At 42.3% G+C, this 26,000-nt stretch overlaps 1 protein-coding gene across 1 annotated transcript in view; it reads left to right on the forward strand.

The window, feature by feature from the left end:
• The window catches only part of PPP3R1 (protein phosphatase 3 regulatory subunit B, alpha), an 88,872-nt gene that overhangs the window by 55,084 nt on the left and 7,788 nt on the right, over positions 1-26,000 (forward strand). Inside the window, exons 3-4 of the mRNA XM_024110190.3 lie at positions 21,493-21,669; positions 25,849-25,908. Of these exons, the coding sequence (XP_023965958.1) occupies positions 21,493-21,669; positions 25,849-25,908 (237 nt within the window). The remainder of the gene's footprint in view (positions 1-21,492; positions 21,670-25,848; positions 25,909-26,000) is intronic.

The raw sequence follows: 26,000 nt of genomic DNA on the forward strand, positions 1-26,000 counted from the left end.
TCCCACCCTTCAACTACAATCTGTGTATGTCTGAGATTGCTAGGCCACATGGGGGCATGCATTTATGTGGTCCAGCACACGACTGGTTTGTCTCCCTCGATCTTCAGGACTCTTACTTCCATTTGGCGATTTTTCCCAAGGCACAACAGGTTTCTGGGCTGCTTGAAGTTGGTATATCATCTGAATTGTTAGTCACTGGATGGCCTAGTGGGAATGCCGCCACTGCCCATCTTTGAGTCCTTAGGGAGGTAGACAGATCAGATCGATATGGGTGAGGGTGTTCCCTTTCCTCATCCTTCTCCAGTCAGGACCATAGGTACAGATGCCTCCATGCTAGTTGGGAAATTCATCTGAGGACATTGAAGGTTCAAGGTTTGTGGACAGAACAGGAAGCTTCCCTTCATATCCCTATCCTGAAGCTTTGAGCCATTTATAATGTGTGCAGAGCTTTTCAGGCACAGATAAATGACACAGTGGTACATATAGTCATCAACATCTCCACAATGTATTTTATGTAGGCCCTACCAAATTCCCGGCCATGAAAAATGTGTCCTGGACCGTGAAATCTGGTCTTTTGTGTGCTTTTACCCTATATGATACAGATTTCACAGGGGAGACCAGCATTTCTCAAATTGGGGATCCAAAACGGTGTTACATGGGGGTCACAAGGTTATTTTAAGGGGATTGCCACCCTGACTTATGCGCTGCCTTCAGAGCTGGGTGGCCGGAAAGCAGCAGCTGTTGGCCAGGCGCCCAGCTCGGAAGGCAGCACCCCACCAGCAGCAGCGCAGACGTAAGGGTGGCAATACCATACCATGCTACCCTTACTTCTGCGCTGCTGCCTTCAGAGCCGGGTGGCTGGAGCGTGGTGGCTCCTGACTGGGGGCCCAGCTCTACAGGCAGCAGCACACACGTAAAGGTGGCAATACCCTACTATGCCATCCTTACTTCTGCGCTACTGCTGGCGGTGACTCTGCCTTCAGAGCTGGCTCCCAGTCAGCAGCTGCTGCTCTCCACCTGCCCAGCTCTGAAGGCAGCTAACGCAAGCAGTAGCACAGAAGTAAGGGTAGCAGTGCTGCAACCCCTCCCACGACTCCTTTTCGGGTCAGGATCCCTACAATTGCAACACCATGACATTTCAGATTTAAATAGCCAAAATCATGAAATTTATGATTTTAAAATTCCTATGACCGTGAAATTGACCAAAATGGACAGTAGAGTCCTAATTATATGAACAAGCAGGGAGGAGCCTGCTTCAACCAGCTTTGTCAGGAGACCATACAATTTTGGCAGTTTGGCATCAAGGAAAGCATCATTCCCACAACCGTTCACTTATCAGTGGTCCAGAATCACTTGGACGATCACCTCAACAGGAATTTCTCACAAAATCACAAATTGTGTCTGAAAACCAGTGTGCTGACGTCTGTCTTTGTCAGCTATTTTCCTGTTTGTAACCAGAGATAACAAGAAGTGCCATCAGTTTTGCTCTCAAGTGGGTCTCAGTCTAGGCTCCTTAACCGACGGCTTCTAGCTGACTTGGGAATGGGCACTGATGTATATCTTTCCCTCGCTCCTACACATTCCTCAGCTTATTCTCAAACTAATGCCAAACGAATTTTCGTTGCCCCAGCCTGGTCAAGACAGTGTTGGTTCTCCAACTTCCTCTGTCTGTTGGTTTGACCCTCCCTCTGTTCCAAATATCTGTTCCTCTTTATCCTGACCTACTAACTGAGAACCAGTGTCAAGTTTGGGATCCAGCGCTAAGCAATCTGCACTTCACAGCTGCGTGGCTAGATGTGGAGAAATGCTGTTAGACAAGTGCTACTCTACAGTAGAAAAAACTCCAGTAGCGTGACCAATTTAAGCTCTTTTCAATTTAATCACTTGCTCAGTGGCTTCAACTGATGCTAACCTGCATTCAGGACATTTTGAAGTATCTGTTGCACCTTCAGTCCTCTGATCTATGCTTCAGCTCCTTGAGGGTCCACTTTGCTGTGATCTCCGTGTTCCATACTCCAATCCCAGGGAAGTCAGTTTTCTCAAACTCCATGGTATTGATATTTCTAAGGTGAATCATTCATCTTTTTCCACTGGTGAAAGCTGTGGTTCCTTTGTGTGACATTAATACTACCCTGGCTGCCGTTATTGGTCCTCTGTTTGAGCCCCTGGCAATTTGTTCTTTCTCCTGTGCCAAGATAGCTTTTCTTGTTGCTATCACATCTGCAAGAAGAGTAAATGAGCTGCAGCTTTAATGGCAGAGCCCCAGTATACGCAGTTTTTCAAAGACCCAGGGGGCCCTAAGACCTCATTCAAAATTTTTGCCTAAACTAGTTTCATGGTTTCACCTTCACCAAATAATATATTTAGCAGTATTCTTTCCTGAGCCACATTCAAATGAAGATGAGCAGTGGCTTCATGAGTTGAATGTGAGACAGTGCTTGGTGTTTTATTTGGAGAGGACTAAATCATTTCATTTATCACCTCACCTTTTTATCTCCTGTGCGGGTCTGGTGGTCTCTGCATAGACGATTTCCAGATGGATAACTTCCTATTTCACAGTGGTATTTGGAGTAGCTCAGGTCACACCTCGACAAAAGCTATGGGCTCATTCAACTAGGGCCCAAGCAACATTGATCTAATTTCTCAACAATGTTTCAATATTGAATATTTGCAAGGTGGCCACTTGGTCTTCCATACATACTTTTACCAATGTTATGCTACTATAGCTGTGTCTAGATTAGATGCAAACTTTGGGAATGCAGTTCTGCAGTCATTCCTTAAGTGGACTCCGAACCTACCTCCCACTGAGCCACCAGAGTTAAATACACATCTGCAACCACTCGAAGAAAAAACGGTTACCTACCTGTAATGGTAACTGTTGTTCTTCAAGATGTGGGTGCAGATATGTATTCTACACTCCACCTTTAGTCCCCTCTGTATTGGAGTCTCAACTCTTGACATTTGCTGTGAAAGAACTGAGGGGGGTTGGGGCGGCAGTACCCTTAAATAAGCAGGGGAGGGACTAATGTGGCCAAAAAGGGCACAAGTGCTGCCCTTACTGGTACTGCTAGACAAAGTTCTCCAGTTTTGGTGCACTGGGCACTCACACACCTGAGTGTAATATGCATTTGCATCCACATCTCGAAGAACAGTAGTTATCATATAGTGTAGTTGTAGCCTTGTCAGTCCCCGGAGATTAGAAAGATAAGGTGGGTGAGATAATCTTTTATTGGACCAACTTCTGTTGATGAGGGCTTGTCTTCACATACAGCACTACAGTGGTGCAGCTGTACAGGTGTAATGCTTTAGTGAAGACACTCCTGCGCCGACAGGATAGCTTCTCCCATCAGCGTAGTTAATCCACCTACCTACCTGAGAGGTTGTAGCTATCTTGGTGGGAGAAGCTCTCCCGTCAACACAGCACTGTCCACTCAGGAGTTTAGGTCGGTATAATTGTCGGTTAGGGGTGTTGATTTTTCACCAGTGATCTCTGATCCCTTTCTGACAAACGACCAGGTGCTGCTTTAATTCCTTTTGTGAAACTTCCAGTTCTTGTTTTGGGTCTTGTTTTAAATCCACCTGGCCATTTTTGTTTGTTACAAGCACCTCAATTATTCCACTTTGGGTCATTAAGAATACCAGCTCCCAATCTGTCCTTGGGAATGGGATCCAGTTCCAACACCAATGTTGCCTCTTTTCAACCCGAGCAGCTAGTCAATTTTTGGAGCCCTGGAGCCGTTCCAGTTGGAAGTAGAAACTGATGGAGTCTTGTATTCGCTTTGAAGCAGTCTTCATTATGTTCAAGGCATGTACAAAGTCCTTCTCCAAACACAGGAGGAACTAAGAGCAAAAGGAGCAGTTTCTTAGCTTGCCGCCCCAAGCCTCTTTAGCCAATACCAAACCCAAAAGTGCTCTCTGTAGCTTTCCTGACAGTCACCCGGTGCTCACAGGCTCCTGCTTGGCTTTCTTGTGTTTTGCCTCTGCCTCTCTGTTCTTATCTGTTCTTTGTGTTCCCACCCCAGTCCCACACAAAGCTCCTGGGCAAGTTTACCAATCCCCTTGTGTCTTTGATGGGGGGCTTCTAATTAACTCACCTTGACAGTTATGTTAACTGAAGGGAGTGTTCACACCCAATCTCAGATATTTGTGAACCAAGCAGTCCCCAGTACATTTCAGCATAACCGTATGTGTGAAAAACAACAACAAAAACCAGCTCATCTAGGGTATAGGTCAAAGGATGGCAAGCATTAACTAGTCGAGAAGGATTCATTTAATTCTACCTTCCATTTTGAAATATCGGTATTTTCAGCTGGTAAATGAGCATAGGATATAACCAGGTTCCTAATATTTGGCCTTTATTCAAAAATGAGATTTTTCTGCCTGAGAAGAAGCTACTAAAACTTAATACTAACTTATACTTTGTGAAAATTTTATTTGAATCGGGGTATATCAGGATATCAACATGAAGAAAACCTAATTTTGTACAGTACATTTTATTTCAGTATCTGAGACTAACATCTATTTTCTATACTTAAAAATTGTAAATGGCACATCTGAAACCATGAAAAGGATTAAACCATCTATGTGTAAGCATATGCAAGACAAGTGGTTGACTGCATTCTCAAGGGCATTGTTTTTTTTGACATTTGACCTCAGAATGAAATAGAGGCTGTCTTGGTTGCTCACTCTGAAACATTATATTTGTGCATCAGACGAGACTTTGTAGAGGTGAGAGCTTTGGTTGAAGGTCTCCTTTATTCTGAGATCTCTGCAGTCCATTCTAATGAGAAACTTCTATCTTAAATTGTTTATTTTTAAAATGAATTTCAGGGTATATTTTGTTCTCCGCAAAGCTGTCTTCTAGCAATGTTTTTGGTAAGATCCATGTTCATGTTGACAAATTTGAAAACTACAGAAATTAAGATTTTTTTGCAAAACTGCAAAACCTTATAGACCATTTAATGCCATTATCTTTATGCTGATATTTAAGAATGTGAAATTTAGGCTTCTAAATCCTTATTTAGGCACCTTAAGTGTCTGGATTTTCAAGTGTGGAGCACTCTTCAGTGAAGAAGTCATAGAATATCAGGGTTGGAAGGGACCTCAGGAGGTCATCTAGTCCAACCCTCTGCTCAAAGCAGGACCAATTCCCAACTAAATCATCCCAGCCAGGGCTTTGTCAAGCCAGGCCTTAAAAACCTCCAAGGAAGGAGACCTCCACCACCTCCCTAGGTAATGCATTCCAGTGCTTCACCGCCCTCCTAGTGAAATAGTGTTTCCTAATCTCCAACCTAGACCTCCCCCACTGCAACTTGAGACCATTGATCCTTGTTCTGTCATCTGCCACCACTGAGAACAGCTGAGCTCCATCCTCTTTGGAACCCTCCTTCAGGTAGTTGAAGGCTGCTATCAAAGCCCCCCCTCATTCTTCTCTTCTGGAGACTAAACAATCCCAGTTCCCTCAGCCTCTCCTCATAAGTCATGTGCTCCAGACCCCTAATCATTTTTGTTGCCCTCCGCTGGACTCTTTCCAATTTTTCCACATCCTTCTTGTAGTGTGGGGCCCAAAACTGGACACACTACTCCAGATGAGGTCTCACCAATGTTGAATAAAGGGGAACAATCACGTTCCTCGATCTGCTGGCAATGCCCCTACTTATACAACACCATCCTCCAGATCATTAATAAAGATATTAAACAAAACCGGCCCCAGGACCGACCCTTGGGGCACTCCGCTTGAAACCGGCTGCCAACTAGACGTGGAGCCATTGATCACTATCCGTTGAGCCCGACGCTCTAGCCAGCTTTCTATCCACCTTACAGTCCATTCATCCAGCCCATACTTCTTTAACTTGGCGGGAAGAATACTGTGGGAGACCGTATCAAAAGCTTTGCTAAAGTCAAGGAATAACACATCCACTGCTTTCCCCTCATCCACAGAGCCAGTTATCTCATCATAGAAGGCAATTAGGTTAGTCAGGCACAACTTCCCCTTGGTGAATCCATGCTGACTGTTCCTGATCACTTTCGTCTCCTCTAAGTGCTTCAGAATTGATTCCTTGAGGACCTGCTCCATGATTTTTCCAGGGACTGAGGTGAGGCTGACTGGCCTGTAGTTCCCCGGATCCTCCTTCTTCCTTTTTTTAAAGATGGGCACTATATTAGCCTTTTTCCAGTCATCCGGGACCTCCCCCGATCACCATGAGTTTTCAAAAATAATGGCTAATGGCTCTGCAATCTCATCCGCCAACTCCTTTAGCCCCCTCGGATGCAGCGCATCCAGCCCCATGGACTTGTGCACGTCCAGCTTTTCTAAATAGTCCCGAACCACTTCTTTCTCCACAGAGGGCTGGTCTCCTTCTCCCCATATTGTGCTGCCCAGTGCAGCAGTCTGGGAGCTGACCTTGTCTGTGAAGACAGAGGCAAAAAAAGCATTGAGTACATGAGCTTTTTCCACATCCTCGGTCACTAGGTTGCCTCCCTCATTCAGTAAGGGGCCCACACTTTCCTTGACTTTCTTCTTGTTGCTGACATACCTGAAGAAACCCTTCTTGTTACTCTTAACATCTCTTGCTAGCTGCAACTCCAAGTGTGATTTGGCCTTCCTGATTTCACTCCTGCATGCCTGAGCAATATTTTTATACTCCTCCCTGGTCATTTGTCCAATCTTCCACTTCTTGTAAGCTTCTTTTTTGCATTTAAGATCAGCAAGGATTTCACTGTTTAGCCAAGCTGGTTGCCTGCCATATTTACTATTCTTTCTACACATCGGGATGGTTTGTTCCTGCAACCGCAATAAGGATTCTTTAAAATACAGCCAGCTCTCCTGGACCCCTTTGCCATTCATATTATTTTCCCAGGGGATCCTGCCCATCAGTTCCCTGAGGGAGTCAAAGTCTGCTTTTCTGAAGTCCAGGGTCCGTATTCTGCTGCTCTCCTTTCTTCCTTGTGTCAGGATCCTGAACTCGACCATCTCATGGTCACTGCCTCCCAGGTTCCCATCCACTTTTGCTTCCCCTACTAATTCTTCCCTGTTTGTGAGCAGCAGGTCAAGAAAAGCTTTGCCCCTACTTGGTTCCTCCAGCACTTGCACCAGGAAATTGTCCCCTGCACTTTCCAAAAACTTCCTGGATTGTCTGTGCACTGCTGTATTGCTCTCCCAGCAGATATCAGGGTGATTAAAGTCTCCCATGAGAACCAGGGCCTGCGATCTAGCAACTTCTGCTAGTTGTCAGAAGAAAGCCTCGTCCACCCCATCCCCCTGGTCTGGTGGTCTATAGCAGACTCCGACCACGACATCACCCTTGTTGCTCACACTTCTCAACTTTATCCAGAGACTCTCAGGTTTTTCTGCAGTTTCATACCGGAGCTCTGAGCAGTCATACTCCTCTCTTACATACAACGCAACTCCACCTTTTCTGCCCTGCCTGTCCTTCCTGAACAGTTTATATCCATCCATGACAGTAATCCAGTCATGTGAATTATCCCACCAAGTCTCTGTTATTCCAGTCGCATCATAGTTCCCTGACTGTGCCAGGACTTCCAGTTCTCCCTGCTTGTTTCCCAGGCTTCTTGCATTTGTGTATAGGCACTTAAAATAACACATCCATCGTCCCTCTTTCTCAGTATGAGACAGGAGTCCTCCCCTCTTGCGCTCTCCTGCTTGTGCTTCCTCCCAGGGTGTTCAGCATGTTTGAAAATCCAGACTCTCATTTAAGGTGCCTACATAAAGACTTAAGGCATGCTCCGAAGCTCATTAAAGTTAGTGGAGTCTTTCTGAAACCTGATTTCAGTTAGGTTTGGATCAAGTCCTTAGTAACTTAACTTTAGGGCACACTTTTTTTAACGTTGGCCTTACCTTTTATGGCCATGTAATTACTGGTGCTATCGATGTCTAGCAAAATATCATTAACACAAGTTTTTTGAGAGACTTTTTATTTTTAAAAATATACAGATGTAAAATTCTTTGTGTCTGCATTTCTGAAGCGCCTATCACTGATTGGCATATGTGGACAGACTGCCAGCAATAAAATTGCATCTTTAAAAACATCATGGATTGGAGTATTGATTTTCCTCTCCTCGCCAGGGTGTTAAGGCCAGTCAATATGGCAAGTCACTGCACGGCAAGCCAAGATGTGAATCTATATCACAGTAGCTTGCCACGCAGTACTGTCCTATGTGGACACTTCTATAGTACCCTGAGAGCACCAGAGTGCAGTGTGCGGTAGCAGTGTCCACACAGGACAGTACTGCGTGGCAAGCTGGTGTGCTGTAGATTCACATCATGGTTTGCCATGCAGTAACGAAAAGCATTTAGTTGTCAGTTTTTTTGAACCACTATTCAGGATGGCCTCTAAGGGGCATATAGTAAGGGGGTAAGAGCCCATAGTATCCTGGGCCTCTGTAATCTCTACACTCCCTATCGCCATTTTAGAGGGGGAACCCATGTATTCTGCAATACTTACTAAGTATCTGAAAAGAGTATCAACCCCAAGTGTCTAGTACACTTCCATGGAACTAGATAATTCAAATGTTTTTGAAAAAGACATCTTTAGCTATTTATGGTATTCGTTCTAGGGCTAGCTTTAATTTTAAAATATCAATCCAAGAACATGCATTCCATTGCATTTCCATGGATTTATGTAAGAGCTTAGAATTCCCTGCAGCATTACATGTTACTAGCAAGACCTGTTTAATAGTTGCTTCTGGAATTTAACAAAACAGCTGCTTGGATGAATGAGGAGGCATTTAGTAATAATGTCTTTCTGTTAAGAAATACTTGAAATTGGAACTCTATTTAAAAAAATCCAGATGGTATTCTCAATGGCATATGAAAATAAACAGAAATGAATTGTTAATTTTTTTCTTTGCCAGCAGACTGCCTTTTCAAGATATCCATTTAAAATGCCAATATCTCTGTATGTGGAAATGCATCTCTTGCAATCTTAGAGTAGCAATGTGCAACTGATGGGTGGTACCCTTTCTGTGATGACTAGTAGTTAGGGGAGTCAGTTAAAGTTCATAGGGTTGGCATCGGCTGTACCTCCTCTCTTCACATGACATTCCTACTCTTCACCATTTCTCGATGCCTCTTGATGACATTTTGTATCAGAAAATGGATTTTACCTAGACCGGATTATTTCCAAAGAAAAACATTTGATGCTACTGTTAACCCACATTTTCTGCTTTTAAGTTTATGTGGATCTTCACTTCAGCTATGTAAGGAAATCTGGAACAACAAAGGTTACCTCTCCAGTGTGAGAATGCTGGCTCCAACCAGCACTCAAGGATACTCAAATCAATCCACTGAGGTACAGGCAGACTCTGCTTCAACTAATATAAATAAAGTTAATTTCTCCCTTACTGTTTCAGTTAGCTGTGGCCCAGCTTACTATTGTGGACCTTGGGCCTACCTGCAATAGCAGTGCCTGGAGCTGGATATTGCTCGCTTGTCCTTAGTTCAGTCAGCAGGCTCACTGGCAGCTACTGCCCCCATGAATCTTCATAGCTCCGAGTATCTTTTCCTCTGTCTCTGAATGGCCCACAATTCGTACTTTATCCGCAGATTTATGTTCTATGTGGTTGAAATGGATGACCTTTCTGAGTTAACTTCTAGGGATCTAGAAAACAGCTGGTAAAGATTCCATTCAGGCTCCCCCACTTAAAGGAGTCAAAAATGAACCTTACGGGAGGGAGCAGATTTCTACCAGGTATATAGAGAGGTTTTTTATAGGAAGGAGCAGTATGTGGTAGGTGAGAACCAGAAATACCTGTATATCTGTGGAGGAAGTCCAGGTGGGTGAATCTAGCCACATGGTTTCAAGAAGAATGGAGAAGAATATACCTTCATCGAAAGAATGAATAAGAATAGCATCTCAACTTTCTGGAGAGTGGTTTCGTTTCTACTGCTTGTGCAAAACAGGTTACACCACTTAAAATCTAATATGAAATGTGTTTGCTACCTAGTTCTATGACCTTTTCTTTTATGTAAATAGTAAAAATATGAAGTTAAACTGCTGGGCAGAGAATACTGTAACAAGCAGATGGCACCAAGAATTAAAGACAAACAGACCTGAAAATAGATAAAAACACACTTGATCTAGAACAAGTCTTACACTCTGCATTTTTTTCCCTTCTGTTTATTTTTTAAAAAGAGGTGTTGTTTAAAAATATTTTTTAGAATGTAAAAGCATTTCCAAGATGAGAACAAATTGATATAAATTGGCCATCAGGAAGTTTAGACTTGAAATTAGACAAAGGTTTCTAACCATCAGAGGAGTGAAGTTCTGGAACAGCCTTCCAAGGGGAGCAGTGGGGGCAAAAGACATATCTGGCTTCAAGACTAAGCTTGATAAGTTTATGGAGGGGATGGTATGATGGGATAGCCTAATTTTGGCAATTAATTGATCTTTGACTATTAGCGGTAAATATGCCCAATGGTCTGTGATGGGATGTTAGATGGGGTGGGATCTGAGTTACTACAGAGAATTCTTTCCTGGGTGTCTGGCTGGAGAGTCTTGCCCACATGCTCAGGGTTTAGCTGATCGCCATATTTGAGGTTGGGAAGGAATTTTCCTCCAAGGCAGATTGGCAGAGGCCCTGGGGGTTTTTCGCCTTCCTCTGCAGCGTGGGGCACGGGTCACTTGCATCATAATGGTCCCTTCTGACCTTAAAGTCTGTGACTCTATCTATGACAATTCATGAAGATTAAATATACCATTGGAATTTTCTATCACAATGTTGAAGAACACTGTTTTTGAATTTTCTGTATGCAGTGTTGTATCTAAATGAGGGTTAGGTCAGTTTCACAGCATTGCTCAGGTGTGGATTTTTCACCCCTAATTTCCTAGTGTAGACTAGGCCTCAGTGTCACAGCTAAATACAGGTTATTTAGCACAAGTAGTTCACACACATTTCAAGGCACCATTCGTATTTCAAGTGGCTGGTTAACACTTCTCCAGGCATAGTTGGCCTGTGGTGGTGGAAATACGTTAGATTTATGGCTTATTACAACAACCTATAACCCACTAACCTCACCCCATTCCCCTTCTTTCCCACCACCCGCCCCGCCTATGATTAGAGAGGTATTAACAGGAGAGTTCACCTTGAATGGTCTCCTGAAATGTATTAGCTACTTATGCTAAACAATCTGTTCCACCTTCTATTTAGCTGTGAAGAGTACATTTCCCAGACCTGAAGAAGAGCTCTGTGTAAGCTGGATTGCTTGTGTCTCTCATCAACAGAAATTGGTCCAATAAAAGCTATTACCTCGCCCACCTTTGAATTTTCTGGCAGTTTAAGCATTTTTTGTTAAATTTGAGCATGTGGAACAGAATTTTTTTATTTTTAAAAAACACTTGCTGAGACATGCAGTGTATAATTAACCTATGAACTTGCTGCAGGATATTATTGATGCAAATAGCTTAGTAATTAAAATGATTAGACACTTATATGAATAAGAATAGCATGTGCAGTTACGCTAACTGGGAATGGCAGTTATAAGAGTTTTATGCTTGAGGGCGTAGGCTGATCAACAGTTAGGATAATGAAGAAATTTCTCCACTCATATGGTTTAGTATTGCTCATTTGCCATGAGCAAGTACTGTATGTCATTCTCCCCATGCTTTCCTCTGAAGAATCCAGTATAAGCCGATGCCTGAATGCTAGACTGAATGCTGATTTGGTTCTGATATAGCAATTAATGTATTCAACATGGCACTTTAATCTATCTGCATTTATTAATCAAATTTTAAAATATAGCTTGAAAAGTTTTTCAGTTTAGGTTATAATCTCTTTGCTTCACAACTTGAAGATAATTGTTTTGGAACTGAGATTGTAGTAGCTATTTCGGGTACTAGCCCTATTGTTCAGCATCTGTAATTTAACCTGAATCCCAATTGAACTGAAATTTACCATACAATCAAACAACGCATATAGAAAAGGAAGTGGTATAGAACCTGTATAGAAAAGGGCTCTACACTCAGTAATAAGAAAAACATTTTTCAGAATGCTTCCAGGAAGGATGTTCCTGCTACTCCAGGGATCAGCAACCTTTGGCACGCAGCCCGTCAGGGAAAGCCCCTAGTGGGCTGGGCCGGTTTGTTTACCTGCCATGTCCACAGGTTCGTTCGATCGCAGCTCCCACTGGCCGCGGTTTGCTGCACCAGGCCAATGGGGGCTGTGGGATGCGGCGGCCAGCACATCCCTCAGCCCGCGCCACTTCCCACAGCCCCCATTGGCCTGAAGCAGCGAATCATGGCCAGTGGGAGCTGCGATCGGCCGAACCTGTGGACGTGGCAGGTAAACAAACCCGCCCGGCCCATCAGGGGCTTACCCTGATAGGCTGCCTGCCAAAGGTTACCGATCCCTGTGCTACTCATTTTTTTTCATCACAGGTTCATGGTATGTATAAACTATCCAAGAGAAAAACAGGTTCTGGTCACTCTCAGAAAAATTTTGGATCATATTTCCTTTGACAATAAGTTCAATCCCTTTATTTGATTATGGAAAGCAGACATCTCTTTTATGCAGGATGTCCCAAGGTACCCATCAGACATCTTGCTGGCTGAAGTTGTTTAGTTGTTTCAACGTGCTTCATTTAGCATTATCTGATAGAATTTCCTTTAGTTTTTTTCTCTTCCCCTGGTTTTTTTTTTTTTTTTGCTTTACCATTTTTTTTCTCCTAAACTGGGGATTGCCCCCAGGAAAGGGCATGCCCGATTCACCCGGGTTTAAGAGGTGCCTCGCCTGCAAGGAGTCCGTTCTGATAACGAGCGGGCATTCCCACTGTGTCCATTCCACAGAAGTATACCTTCTGTCATGAGCTAAACACCAGATCCCCCCCCGAAAAGGGAACTGAAACTAAAGCTGCTTCTCATGGAGGGAGCTCTGCAGCCTACGTCTGACCCGCAACACGAGTCTTCTCCGCAGCATTCCCTCTCCAGGCCAGTGTACCGAGGAAGAAATCCTCAGATTCTCCATGCAAGACCTCTAAAAAGAGAGCTTCAAGCCCTCAAACCTGAAACCAGAGGAGGTTAGGTCTCTTCGATACTAATTGCTCCGAAGGCATCTAAGCACAGTACCCACAGATTGCCAGGGTCCATGAGACAGATACCACTGGTATGTCTAAGGACCCCCTGGGCACAGGTATCGAAACAGTGGTACTTTCCGGTCAGGGACAGGTTTGGAGACTGTGCCACGTCTGGGAAGATGGTGTGGGTATGGATGCCCTCAGTACCGATGACTGTGAGGCAACCAACATCGGATCGCTCAGTGCTGCGAAGGTTGCCAGATCCCTTGGTACTACCGACTCAGTACCAGCAACCAGTGACTGTACCGATTACTGGGGCACCAGAGGAATTTAGGATCTGTAAGGACCATGGTGTCTGAGGTACCAGTCTCTCCTCTAATTGGTACCAGGGCTCATCATCAGTACTTGGTGGTGATTCCGCGGCTTGAGATGTACCCAACACCGAACCATGTACCTCCAGTCTCCGTATTGGCTCCACGTTTTCCAGTGAAGAGTCAGACAGTGACCAGGAGGAGGTCCTCTCCCATCACTCTCACTGTGGTTCCTCTTGCTACCAACCCCGGCCTTCCCAGTCATACCCTCGCTCTGGACTTAAGCCCACCTAGTATGACTAACCCTGGATTCAGTCCACCCATGCCTTTTCTACCAACTCAGTGGCCCTACCAAATTCATGGCCATGAAAAACGCATCACAGATCGTGAAATCTGATCTCCCCCTGCAAATCTGGTCTTTTACCCTTTTACCCTATACTATACAGATTTCACAAGGGAGAACAGTGTTTCTCAAATTGGGGGTCTTGACCCAAAGGAGAGTTGCAGGGGGTTGCAAGGTTATTTTAGGGGGGTTGCGGTATTGCCATCTTTACGTTTGCACTACCTTCAGAGCTGGGCAGCTGGAGGGGGCGGCTGTTGGCCAAGGGCCCAGTTCTGAAGGCTGCACTGCTGCTGGCAGGATGCTGAAGTAAGGATGGCAATACCATACCATGCCACCCTTACTTCTGCACTGCTGCCTTCAGAGCTTGGTGGCTGCTTACCGAAGGCCCAGCTCTGCAGGCAGCAGCGCAGACATAATGGTGGCAATACCATACTATGCCATGCTTACACACCTCAGCAACCTCATAACTCAGGGCAAATGGTTGCCCACAAAGGCAACTCTCTACATCAACCTCCTTCAACTCAGGGCAGTCAGGAATGCTTGCGCTCACTTTCTCCCACGGCTCAGAGGTACACACACAAAGGTTGTGACAGACGTCACATGCATGTACTACATAAATCATCAGGGAGGTGCCAGATCGTCCTCTCTCTGTGCAGAAGCACTAAAGCTCTGGAACTGTTGCATTTGCCACAATGTTCTAATAGCAGCAGCCTGCCTACTGGGAGTGCAGAACACAACAGCAGACAGTCTCAGTTGCAGGTTCTCACAAGACCATGAGTGGGAACAGAACCCAGCAGTACTTCACAATACTCCACATTCTGTCAATGGGAGACATAGACAATAGATTTGTTCGCTACTTACCTGAACAGGAAATGCCCATGCTACTGCTCCAGGGATGGCCTCAGACAGCACTTATTAGATAACGCTCTCCTCCTTCCATGGGACAAGGGCCTTCTTTACACCTTTCCCCCATTCCATCTGTTGTTGAAAGTCCTGTTAAATAAAAGAGAAAAAGCAAACATCATTCTGAGTGCTCTCACCTGGCCGAGAGAATGGTGGTACCTGTACTTGTCAGAGCTGGCAACGTGTCCACCAATCCCTCTCCAACCCACTCCTTACCTCCTCTTGCAGAACAAAGGAGACACTCTCCATCCTAACGTGCAGATACTCCGACTTAAGGTTTGGCTACTTTATGGGTCCAACACAGAGAGAGCACCTGCTCCGAGGAAGTACAGGAAGTGTTACTATACAGTAGGAAATTGGCTACCCATCGTACTTACCTACAAAAGTGGACTAGGTTTTAGGTTTGATGCAATTCCAGGCACATTATCCTGACATCTGCTACTCTCCCTTCAATGTTAGCTCTCAAGAAGACATTTTCTCACACCCGACTACAAAGAAATTCCTCAAAGGTATAATGAACCTCTTTTCCCAACCTAGATGCCCCCTTTCAACATGGGACCTAAATCTAGTTTTAAAGAGCCTGGCTAGACTACTGTTTGAACCTATGGCCATTTGTTCGCTTACACATCTGTCACTGAAGACATTTCTGGTGGCCATGACCTTGGCGAGAAGAATAGGGGAAATAGCACTTATGGCACACACACCCCTTTATAGTCTTCTTTCACAACAATGTTACTCTCAGGCCACACCCAAAGTTTATTCCTAAAGTGTACTCATCTTTTCACATGAATCAACCAATTCACCTCCCAACCTTTTATCCTAAGCCTCATCGTGATAACAGCTAGGCCATCTTGCACATGCTAGACGTCAGGAGAGCCCAGGCCTTCTACCCGGACAGGACAAAGACTTTTAGGAAATGTCCTAAGCTCTTTCCATTATTGAAATGTCTAAAGGCACAGCAGTATCGTCCCAGAGACTCTTCGAATAGATCTAAAACTGTATTAAGTGCTGTTATCATGTTTGCAATGCAGTGCCTTCATGTGGAATTCACACACACTCCACTAAGTCTGTTTCCTTCTCTGTCGCTTTCGTCAGGAATGGTCCCATCTCAGAAATCTGCAGGGCAGCCACCTGGGCATCTTTACATAGCTTCACAGAACACTATGTGATTAATGGGGACTCTACTTCCGAGGCTAGTTTTGGCTCTGCAGTATTATCCATAACAGACTCAACTCCGAAGCCCCAACCTTTCATTAGGGATACTGCTCAGGAGTCATCTACAGTGGAGCACCCACAGGGACACTACTCAAAGAAGAAGAGGAAGTTACTCACCTTGTACAGTAACGATGGTTCTTTAAGATGTGTGTCCCTAGGGGTATTCCACAATCCACCCTCCTTCCCTCTACTTCAGAGTTCTTGTCAGGGAGTCTGCAGTAGAGAAGTAACAGGGTGGTTTGCCCGCACCGTGCTAATTAGCTTCGAGACAGAGCACGAGGAGGGGAAAGCGCATGTGTGGGCCGAACGGACAAGGCTACTGAAGATCTCCAATCAGAAGCACAGGGATGCACATACATCTACAATGGAGCACCCCTAGAAGGACGCATCTCGATGAATCATCGTTACTGCACAAGGTAACTTCCTCTTCTTATTTCTAGGCCCTCTTAGAGGATGACTGCACTGAAACCACAATTTCAAAGAAGCTAGACTGTTTGGAGTGATCTTACCCTTTAGTACATCTCCTATCAGAAGATCTTGGGATGCTTCACTGGAACAAGGGAAACTGGTGGAATGACCATTCCTATCTGTCTTCATTTGTGACATAGTTCTACACTTGATTATTGATTATGTCACTATAACTATCCTGCTACTATAACTGATGACTATCCCATCTCCAGAATTATGCTGATATTCTGGATCAGACTATTTGCAGTTTTGCCTTACATCCTTGGGGGAAGGTGGGGGACATTGTTGTGTAGACTCAACTTTGTCTTGAGATTTCAGTATATGTTCAAGTTAAATGTATCAATTTCTCTCACCAATTACATTACATATTTTAGGGAGCATGGGATATGAAACTAGTTAGTTGCGTTGCATTTGATATTTTCCTGCAATTATAAAATAATTATGCTATTGTAATAATTGCTGCTTGTGGTAGTTGGTTCACTGATGTTCACACACCTATTTGCAGCCTGGCTTGGCAGTCTCTTCCTTATTTTTCACTTCTGTCTTAGACTTGCTCTTTGAAGGAGAACTCACTCAAGCATTTAACTTTCCAAGAACGGGGATTTATTGCAACTATTACAGATAAGTAATTGCCTTTTCTCCAGAAAGAAACTGTTCTCTCAAGGTACAGATTGCAGTAGATCCACACTTTTTTTCCAATCTTTCACAGAGTTTGGGTAACGTGTGTATTGGTTAATGCTTTGCGGTTTTCAATTGAAAAAGGAACTGAAAATTATGGACCCTAGAGGTTGTTGCAGCCCTTCTTTAGAAGTGAAATGTGTCACTTCCTGGGAGGGAGGGAATAGCTTGGAAAACTCCGTAGAAACCCTTGGAGAGTTCTGGCTTGGTTTAGGCTGGGATCATGGATTTAAGCATGGGGATTTACTACCACTTACACCTCTGGTGAGCAATTATATGCAAGTAATTACCTCTTTTCCCTTGACTGTACTTTTTAAGTCGTGTTATACAGGAGGTCATATTAGTTAATCATTATGGTCTCTTTTTGGCTCTAAAATCTGTGAATTTCTCTTCCATTGAAATACAGTATATTGTATTTCATTGGTGCATTGCCCTTTTTTCCTTACAAAAGCTCCATGATAATTTTCTCTGTTAAGAAATTTTGAAACAAGCCACAAGCATGAATGATGATTTTTTACTTTTAAAATAGTTTTCCCCTTCAGTCTTAGAAGGTCTATCTTGATGCTACTATAGTTAATACTTATCAAGAATGATTTTCTGGAGGGGAGAGAAATGGTTAGGTGGTGTCTGAATCTGCCAGAATTTTAAGAAAGCATGGAGGTAAATGTTATCAGATAGACAGTATTTCTTTGCACATTTTCTTCCCACCTTTAAGTGGACTTTTATAATACAACTGTTTTACTTTCATCCCTTCCCCTCTCTAAAAACTGTGCCTAACGTCTGTCACTTTAAGGTAAGTTTTTTGTTTTTTAAAGAAAGGTAGAAGGCATTAGTTGTTTCTCTGTCTTTTTTTCCTTAACTTTGCTTATTCAAATATTCTTTTTAATTTAAAATTTCTTATCACCCTTTCTGTCTGTATATTTGTTCTGGAGTTTCGAGGTTGTATTTACACTTTCTAGAGTTTTTCTTTTTCTGTCCTTTCCCCCCCATTGATTTAAAATCCCAGTTCTTGTATTTAGCCCTTTACCTGTAGCTCAGCATATTTTAGTGTTGCCAGTCTTCATATACAGTGGTTTCTTATGGGATTTTCTCTTGTGCTTTGTCAAGTATTTTATTTGGCTTTGAGGAATTTTACAGTTTAAATCAAGAATAGGGTGTGCACTTGTATGCTCATGAACTTTTTGTTATGAGTCAGTTTGTGCAAAATGTTTAAATGGATGTTCTTTCACATTTATTTTTTTGTTCTGGGGTGCCCCTTTCAGCACTTCAGATAAGGTTGAGCCAAGCTTTTTGTTTGGAGTCAATTTTTCAAAGTGCTGTAGATACATTCTCAGATTGGCCTGAAAGTTGCTGTGCCAGTTGAAGTCCTGGGATAGAGTTAGTGTTACAAATTTAGAGTCAGTTGGTCAAGGGGTTCCCAAGATACAGCACCCTCCCTCCCCTCCCTCGGCTTATTTTTAAACTGTGCTGGTTCTTATAACACTTTATTGCCCACAGATGATGGGGAGGGGCGTGCGGTTGGAACTATAGGCAGGAGCTAAATAAAATATGTATTGCTGTCTGCCCCGAGCTCAACTAGTGACTGACATTCCAAATAATTGATATATTGGTATATACAACATAGTTATTATTTTCTCTGAAAACCAAGCGGAACTTCTGTTGCTAGAAGCAAAAAGTTAGGGCTAGTCTACACTACCGCGCTCCATCAGTGCAGCTGCACCGCTGTAGCACGTCCTGGTGAAAATGCGCTATGCTGACGCTCTCCCATTGGCATAATTACTCCACCTCAATGAGAGGTGGAAGCTATGTCGACAGGAAAGCATCTCCCGCCGACATAGCACGATGTGGACGGCGCTTTAAGTCTGTGTAGCTTGCATCACTCAGGGGGTGACTTTTTCACACCCCTGAGCAACATAAGTGGCAATGTAGACAAGCCCACTATGAACAAAATATTTGATATACTGATATGGAGTGGGAACGTACAGTCATACCTTATCTGTGTATTTTATCAGAGGAATTGTTTTCTGTAACTTGGCCAAATGCCAGGAGTATTTTGCTTCCCCTTCCTAATCTGTTAAGCACCTTCTGCATAAGGGTTAGCATAAAGTGATCCAGGCTATTTGTGAGGTCCAGAGGGGTTTCAGTGTAGCTCTGCCAGCATTGTTTGCACTGTAGAGCTGATGAATAACGTGGTCTTGGCACTACTGTGAGGTGCTTTACTGTGCACGCACACACCCTAGATAGTGTTCATTCTAAGCAGAAGATCATGTGCAAGGGGGAATGCAGCATGCTAACAATCCAAAGCGTAATTAAATGAACTGGTGCTCAGAGCTGCTGTATTTACTTTGTATCTCTTGCCAGCTCCATGTGCAGGCAGCTGAGGAAGCAATATTCAGCATAGATAAGTACATAGATGCTAAAGTGGGTATTTAGCATGCTTTGGCAGCCCTGGAGGCAGAATCAGAACTGAACTGACAGCAGGGGGAAAATTCTATTCTTGAAGAGCCTGCCTTTTTTCCCCCCCCGTCTCCATAATTGCAAGCAGTTATCCATACTTACTGCTGCAGAACTTCACGATAAACTGTTAAATAAAAAAACCTTCGTTAAAATTCTGATCTGGCCAAGTTGGTAGGGACACCAGGTTGCCTCTCTGGACCTTGTTCTCACCCCCCCAAAGCCACCCCACACCTTGGCTCGGAGGTGCGGCAGCTGTGTCTACCCCAGCTACGACTGTCCTCTTCCAGGACTCGTATTGCTGCTGATGTAGTGACGCCCCTGGCTAAGTTGTCTGTGAAGATTTAAACTGGGATCTCTGGCTCTAAGAGTGTGGGTCTTTACTGCCTGAGCAAAAGGACCATATCTCTTGGCTTGGAGGTAGTAGTAGCCTCAAATCTCTACAGCTGGTCCAACCAATCGGGACACAGAGCTACACTGTGTTGGTGTATGGTACAAACTCCTTCAAATCCCCATACAGGCATCCACTTGTAATGATAGTGCTGGTTGGATTGTCTTTATGGATTGAATCCAAGACCTCAATCTAAAAGCATGTCCTTGTGCTAAAGGAAACCAGAAATTAGCAGACTCACAAGTCCTTTATATGGTACAGCCTCTAGATGGGACAAAGAGCCATATTTACTGTGGGTTATGCTGACAGGGCCGACAGGCTGGTAGATTGGAAGTTTTGCCTATTCTGCACACAGGGAGAAACCACATCTGTATGGCTTCAGAAGGAAGCTGTAGTGTGCCTAACTTGGGGAAAGGGAAATCATACATCTCAAAACTCTGCATTTAACTACAAAGAGATTTTAAGTGAGTACAAGTATAAGGCATTACAGGCAGAAATGGTTAAAAGAAAAATAAAGATAAAACACTTTCTAAACTTAACAAACTAGACTTGTTTCAAGGTACAGTTGTTACCACATGCTTCCAGCAACAGGGCTGACCAAATTTCAGTCAGGGTCTGCTCTCAAAGTTCATAGGCCGTTTCTTTTGTTGTCTTAGATGGAAAAGAGAGAGAGAGATCGGGAGAGAGAACTTGTGTTTTTGTCCCTCACTTTTGTAGTTCAGTCACCCTTTGAAATTGCATTTTTCTGAAGGTTACCCTGCGATAAATTTCATTCCCACTGTGAGCATGGAGACAGTCATTGTGAAAGAGGTTTCATGCTGTGCTTTGCTAAAATGCAGATTTTATCCTGAGTCTCTTAAAAGTCTATTGCAAGATTTTAGGTGGCAAAATTGCAGTGGCTTTGCTGTGGTCATCAATCTTTTTAACTTTCTATGGTGAAAACACCAAACAGAGTTCCAGTATGCTAGTAAAATATGACGAGTATGTTTTTTGGCATAACAAAATAGCACTACTACTTTCTGTTTTACATAAACTAATAAAAGAATAATTGCCTTTCTTTAAATATTACCATTAATGCTTAGTTTAATGGTAACTCTTAATAGTTTACTACTACGTATTAAAAATCATTCATGATTTTTTTCAGCTGTTTAAGGATTAACTATAAATGAAAGAAATGGCTGTGCTTTCAGATGGAACCAATGAACACCCTGCTAAAACCCCCTCCTCGAAGGTTCCTTGGTGTCAGATGCTGATTGGGAGTGCATCAGGCAGGCCCAGGCTGGGGGTTTCAGAGCTAGGAAGCTGCACAGCCAGCTGCAGTCATTGGTGCCAGAACACACCACGTGACCATAAATAAGAATTAGCTTAACATTATCAATCCTTTAAAATCTTGAGTCAGCATACAGTAGTTATACAGAGTCACAAGGTTGTGTGCTATGGCTGGGGCGGGGACAAAAATTGGTAAGTGGCTTTTGATAGTTTACCATAAAATTACTTTTTGAAAAGCTTACCATAAAAACGTTTCAATATAAAAAGTGTCTGCGATCATGGCTGTAGTATATAAGCTTTGCAGAGATGTATAACAATTGTGATACTGGAAGAGAAATATTGAATTAAATACATCAGAGCAAACATTATAATTAAGTAGCAAATTTGTACAGTGAAATCTTTCTGAAAGCAGTTTTTTTTTCCCCTTTAGTTGACGCAGATGAGATTAAGCGGCTAGGAAAGAGATTTAAGAAGCTTGATTTAGACAACTCTGGTTCTTTGAGTGTGGAAGAGTTCATGTCTTTGCCTGAGTTACAACAGAACCCATTAGTACAGCGAGTAATAGATATATTTGACACAGATGGGAATGGAGAAGTGGACTTCAAAGGTAAGATACAATGCTCTATAATACATGATGGCATTTTCTTAGAAGATCTAACTCTTGGAAACTGTTAATTTCAGCTCTGATGTAAAAAAAAAATAGAATAAATTTTGTAAGAGCAAAATAAAGTGTGAAATCCACTTACAGATTTAAGGGTGAAACACACTTATAAGATATTTTTATATATTAGAAATAGATACTAACAATTCCTGTGAATGTGTATATAAAATAGACTTAAATTTATTTATTCCCTAATGCATAACCCAATATAACAATTTCTGTTGGTTTAACTATTTTGTTTAATAATCTTTCTTACTATTCATATTCTTAACTTCACTTTCATCCTTGATATCCATTTTAGAGTATATTAGTGAAACAATATTAATCTAGGCATTCTAAAAACTATTTTCCTCATTAACATGAAAAAGACCTGATGGGTGGGAGAGAATTACAAATGTGTGGGTTCAGTTTTACTTAACTAAACTTTTAAGAGACATGTGGAACTAGCTGTAGCAATCTCGGAACTATTAGCAAGAGTCATAGAAGATGGGTAAGATCCCAGAGGATTGGAGAGGGGCAAACAAAGAGGACTCGAGCAATTATGGACCAGTAAAATAGTCTTGATGAAATTACTATAAGGTGATTGCAGAGCTGGTTGAAAAAACATACTTAACAAGTAGTTATCAATGGTTTGCTGTCAAAGTAGGAGGGAATATCTGGTGGGATTTCTGAAGGGGGTCAGTCCAGGATTTGGAACTATTCCATATTTTCATTAATAACTTGGATAATGGAGTGGAGAGTGTGTTTATAAGCCTTTCAGATTACACCAACCGGGAGAGGTTGCAATACTTTTGGAGGACTGTATTGGAATTCAAAAAGACCATGACAAGTTGGAGAATTGGTCTGAATTCAACAAGATAAAATTCAATAAAGATCAAGTGCAAAGTACTTCACTTAGGAAGCAAAAATCAAATGCACATGTACAAAATTGGAAATAACTGGGTAGGTGGTAGTACTGCTGAAAAGGAACTGGGCATTATAGTGCATCACAAATTGAAACGTAGTCATCAAGGTGATGCTGTTGCAAAAAAGGCTAATAGCATTCCAGGGTGTGTTAACAGGAGTGTTGTATGTAAGACATGGCAGGCAGGTAATTGTCTCGGTCTACTCAGCACTGATGAGGCCTTAGCTGGAGTGCTGTGTTCAGTTCTGGGCTCCACACTTTAGGAAAAATGTGGGCAAATTGGAGAGAGTCCAGAGGAGAGCATCAAAAATGAAGAAAGGCTTAGAAAACTTGACCTATGAGGAAAGGTTACAAAACTGGGGAAATTGAGTCTTGAGAAAAGAAGACTGAGGGGTGACCTGATAAGTCTTCAGATATGTTAAGGGCTGTTATAAAGAGGACTGCGATCAATTGCTCTCCATGTCCACTGAAGGTAGGACAAGAAGTCATGGGCTAAAATCTGTGGCAAGGGAGATTTAGATTGGATATTAGAAAAAACTTTCTAACTGTAAGGGTAGTTAAGTTCTGGAATAGGCTTCTAAGATGTTGTGGAATCCCCATCATTGGAGGTTTTTAAGAACATGTTGGATAAACACCTGTCATGCATGATTGAGGTCCTGCCTCAGTGCAGGTGGCTGGACTTGATGACTTCTCATGGTCCCTTCCAGCCCTACATTCATTTCTGTGATTCTATAAATATTTGGATCTAAATAGTTCATTTTTAATGAGAAATAAGTTCCAATTTTTTATAGCCTCTTAATAGGATTTTTTTCTTGGAATATTTCCTCAAGATTAAGGTATTACACAATTACTAAGATTAAGACTCTGTCACGGGTATTTTTAGTAAAAGTCAGGGACAGGTTGTGGGCAATAAACAAAAATTCATGGAAGCCGCGACCTGTCCCTGACTTTTACTAAAAATACCCTTTGGAGGGGACAAACAGCGCTGCTGGGGCTTGCAGCTGCTCCAGCCTCACTGCTGTTCCAGCCCCCAGGGGACTGACCTGGACCAGGATCAGGACCATCACTCCAGCAGGCCTGGGACTACTGGCAAGCTGTTCCAGGGGCCCCTGCTCTGGGGCTGGATGCTGCTCCGGCAGCCCTGGGCTGATGTCCCAGCCAGCTGCTTCAGTCCTGTCCCAGCAGAAGTCACGAAAGTTCCATAAAATAATGGAATCCCTGATCTTTGTGACAGAATCGTATCTTGTGTGTACATTACATCAGTACTAGACCAGGTTTCTTAGACTGGTGTGGGAATCTTTCCAGGATAATTTGCAACACCTTTGGGTTCCATACAACAGTCTCTTCTGTGACTAAAATACCTTGTATCTGATATTTTTCTATGACAGTTAGTTTAGATTGAAAATTGTTTTTCTCTGTAAATTACAGAAATTATAGAAGTATTGTATTTCTATTTAATAGTCTTTTTACCTGTAGTTTGCCACTTTTTCAAACAAAAAAGAGAGAATGCTGATATGACAAAGCAAAATCAGTCTCAATTGAATTCTAAAGTAAGTGTTAGAGAGCTACATTATTTAAAATGTTGCTCATTTAGAGGGTCAGGGGCTGAGTTATTCCAATGCCAAATTATCAGATTTAATATTTCTTTAATTTAGGGTCCAATCCTCAGAGTGGCAAGTTTTCTTTAACTCCCATTGAAATTAATGTAGGATTTTTTCAGGATTAGACTAAAAAGTCTTTTTCTAATTTTTCCTGTCTGATTAGAATTTACCAAATTTCAATGATATAGATATTTTGATCAATAAAATTTGAAGAAAACAGTAAACATGAAGTACATTCAAGCTGTTATAGCACAAGAGCAAAAAACAAAACCCAACTAAATTGGAATGTTTGAATGTTAAGACTATTTACCTCAACAGTGTCATCCTCTAAAACTATATAAACATTGCACACAATAATTGTCAAAGTACACTTGTTAAAGCGAGGGTACTATATTGTTCATGAGATTATGAACTCAAATAATGTGATTACGAAAAGCTGTAACATGATTTAGCACTAGTCTGATTTTTGTATCATAAAATGATGCAGTCATAATGTGTTTTGTGGCAGTGAATCTACTGTTGCCATCGGGCCATGTTTGGTGACTTACGTAAATGAATGGTAGTCTCAATCCAGTTTTTGCTGAACAAGTGGCCACCTCACAAAAAATATCATTGCTGGCACGCGTGTGTAGACACTGCAGGGAAACTTGCATTGCTTCTCCTGTTTTCTACCTACTTTTTTTTGTAGAGAAACGCATTTTCTGATATCCATCTAACATCTTTCTCAAACACAGGAAAAAAGTCACTTAAATCACATTAGTACAGCTGTATCAGATCTTCTGTTCACTCTACCTATACATTTACAAACATATTTTATTAAACCAGTTTGGTGATTTTATTGTTAAAATGAAAACTGTTGGGGATTTTTGCCAACAAATGGTAGTCAGTATTTCCATTCTAATGGTAGCCTTTGTACTTTTTTCTTTACTGTATTTTAACTACAAAATTCTTATTAGGTCAGCATCTTACCTTCCAGGACTTCAGAAAGTCCTGCTCTGGAGTCTGATCCTATGTACCTTATATCAGTAGTTCTTTTGATTCTTTGCTGTTACACATGTGAGTAAAGGCTGCAAGATCTGGCTCTGGGAATTGCATGGTTTTGGAGTTTGTTATAGTTTGAGTGTCATTTTGTTAATATTCACATTTATTTATAACACCCTTCTAAAAAGACTATTTATGTGCCTGTTTTATTAAAAATATGGTCACGTTCATGTAATCCAAGATGAAATTTAGGGCTTGATTTGAGATGAACTGAACACACCACAACTCAAATTGAAGTCAATAGAGTAGGCGTTTCAAGTCCTTATTTATATAAATTGTATTTCTTTGAAAGTCCAAGCTTTTGATTATTTTAAGTAAATTTTGATATATATTAGTACATTGGGCATGGTGTTTGGTTTGAGATGCTTCCTGCTGAAAGGAGCTAGAAATGCCTTCATAAGGATGTGGCGACACTATTCCTCCTTGAGGTAAGCTGTGTTCTAAGGACATTCCCAATAATACAGACTTTTTTTTTTTTTAATTTCTAAATATTCTGGTTTCTGTTTGCAATAAACAGGATTTTGAAAATATATATACACTACTGATTTGTAAATGCTTTTCCTGCCCTGTATTCTTCAGAATTTATAGAAGGAGTCTCCCAGTTCAGTGTCAAAGGGGATAAGGAACAGAAGTTGAGGTGTAAGTACTTCGATTTTTTTATGACCGCTTTTCTGATATTTTTCAAATGTAGTTTGCTTTTAACAAAACATTTTTCCTCCTGGGGTGCATGT

The sequence above is a fragment of the Chrysemys picta genome, chromosome 3, assembly GCF_011386835.1.
Source record: "Chrysemys picta bellii isolate R12L10 chromosome 3, ASM1138683v2, whole genome shotgun sequence".
Taxonomy (NCBI): Eukaryota; Metazoa; Chordata; order Testudines; family Emydidae; genus Chrysemys; species Chrysemys picta.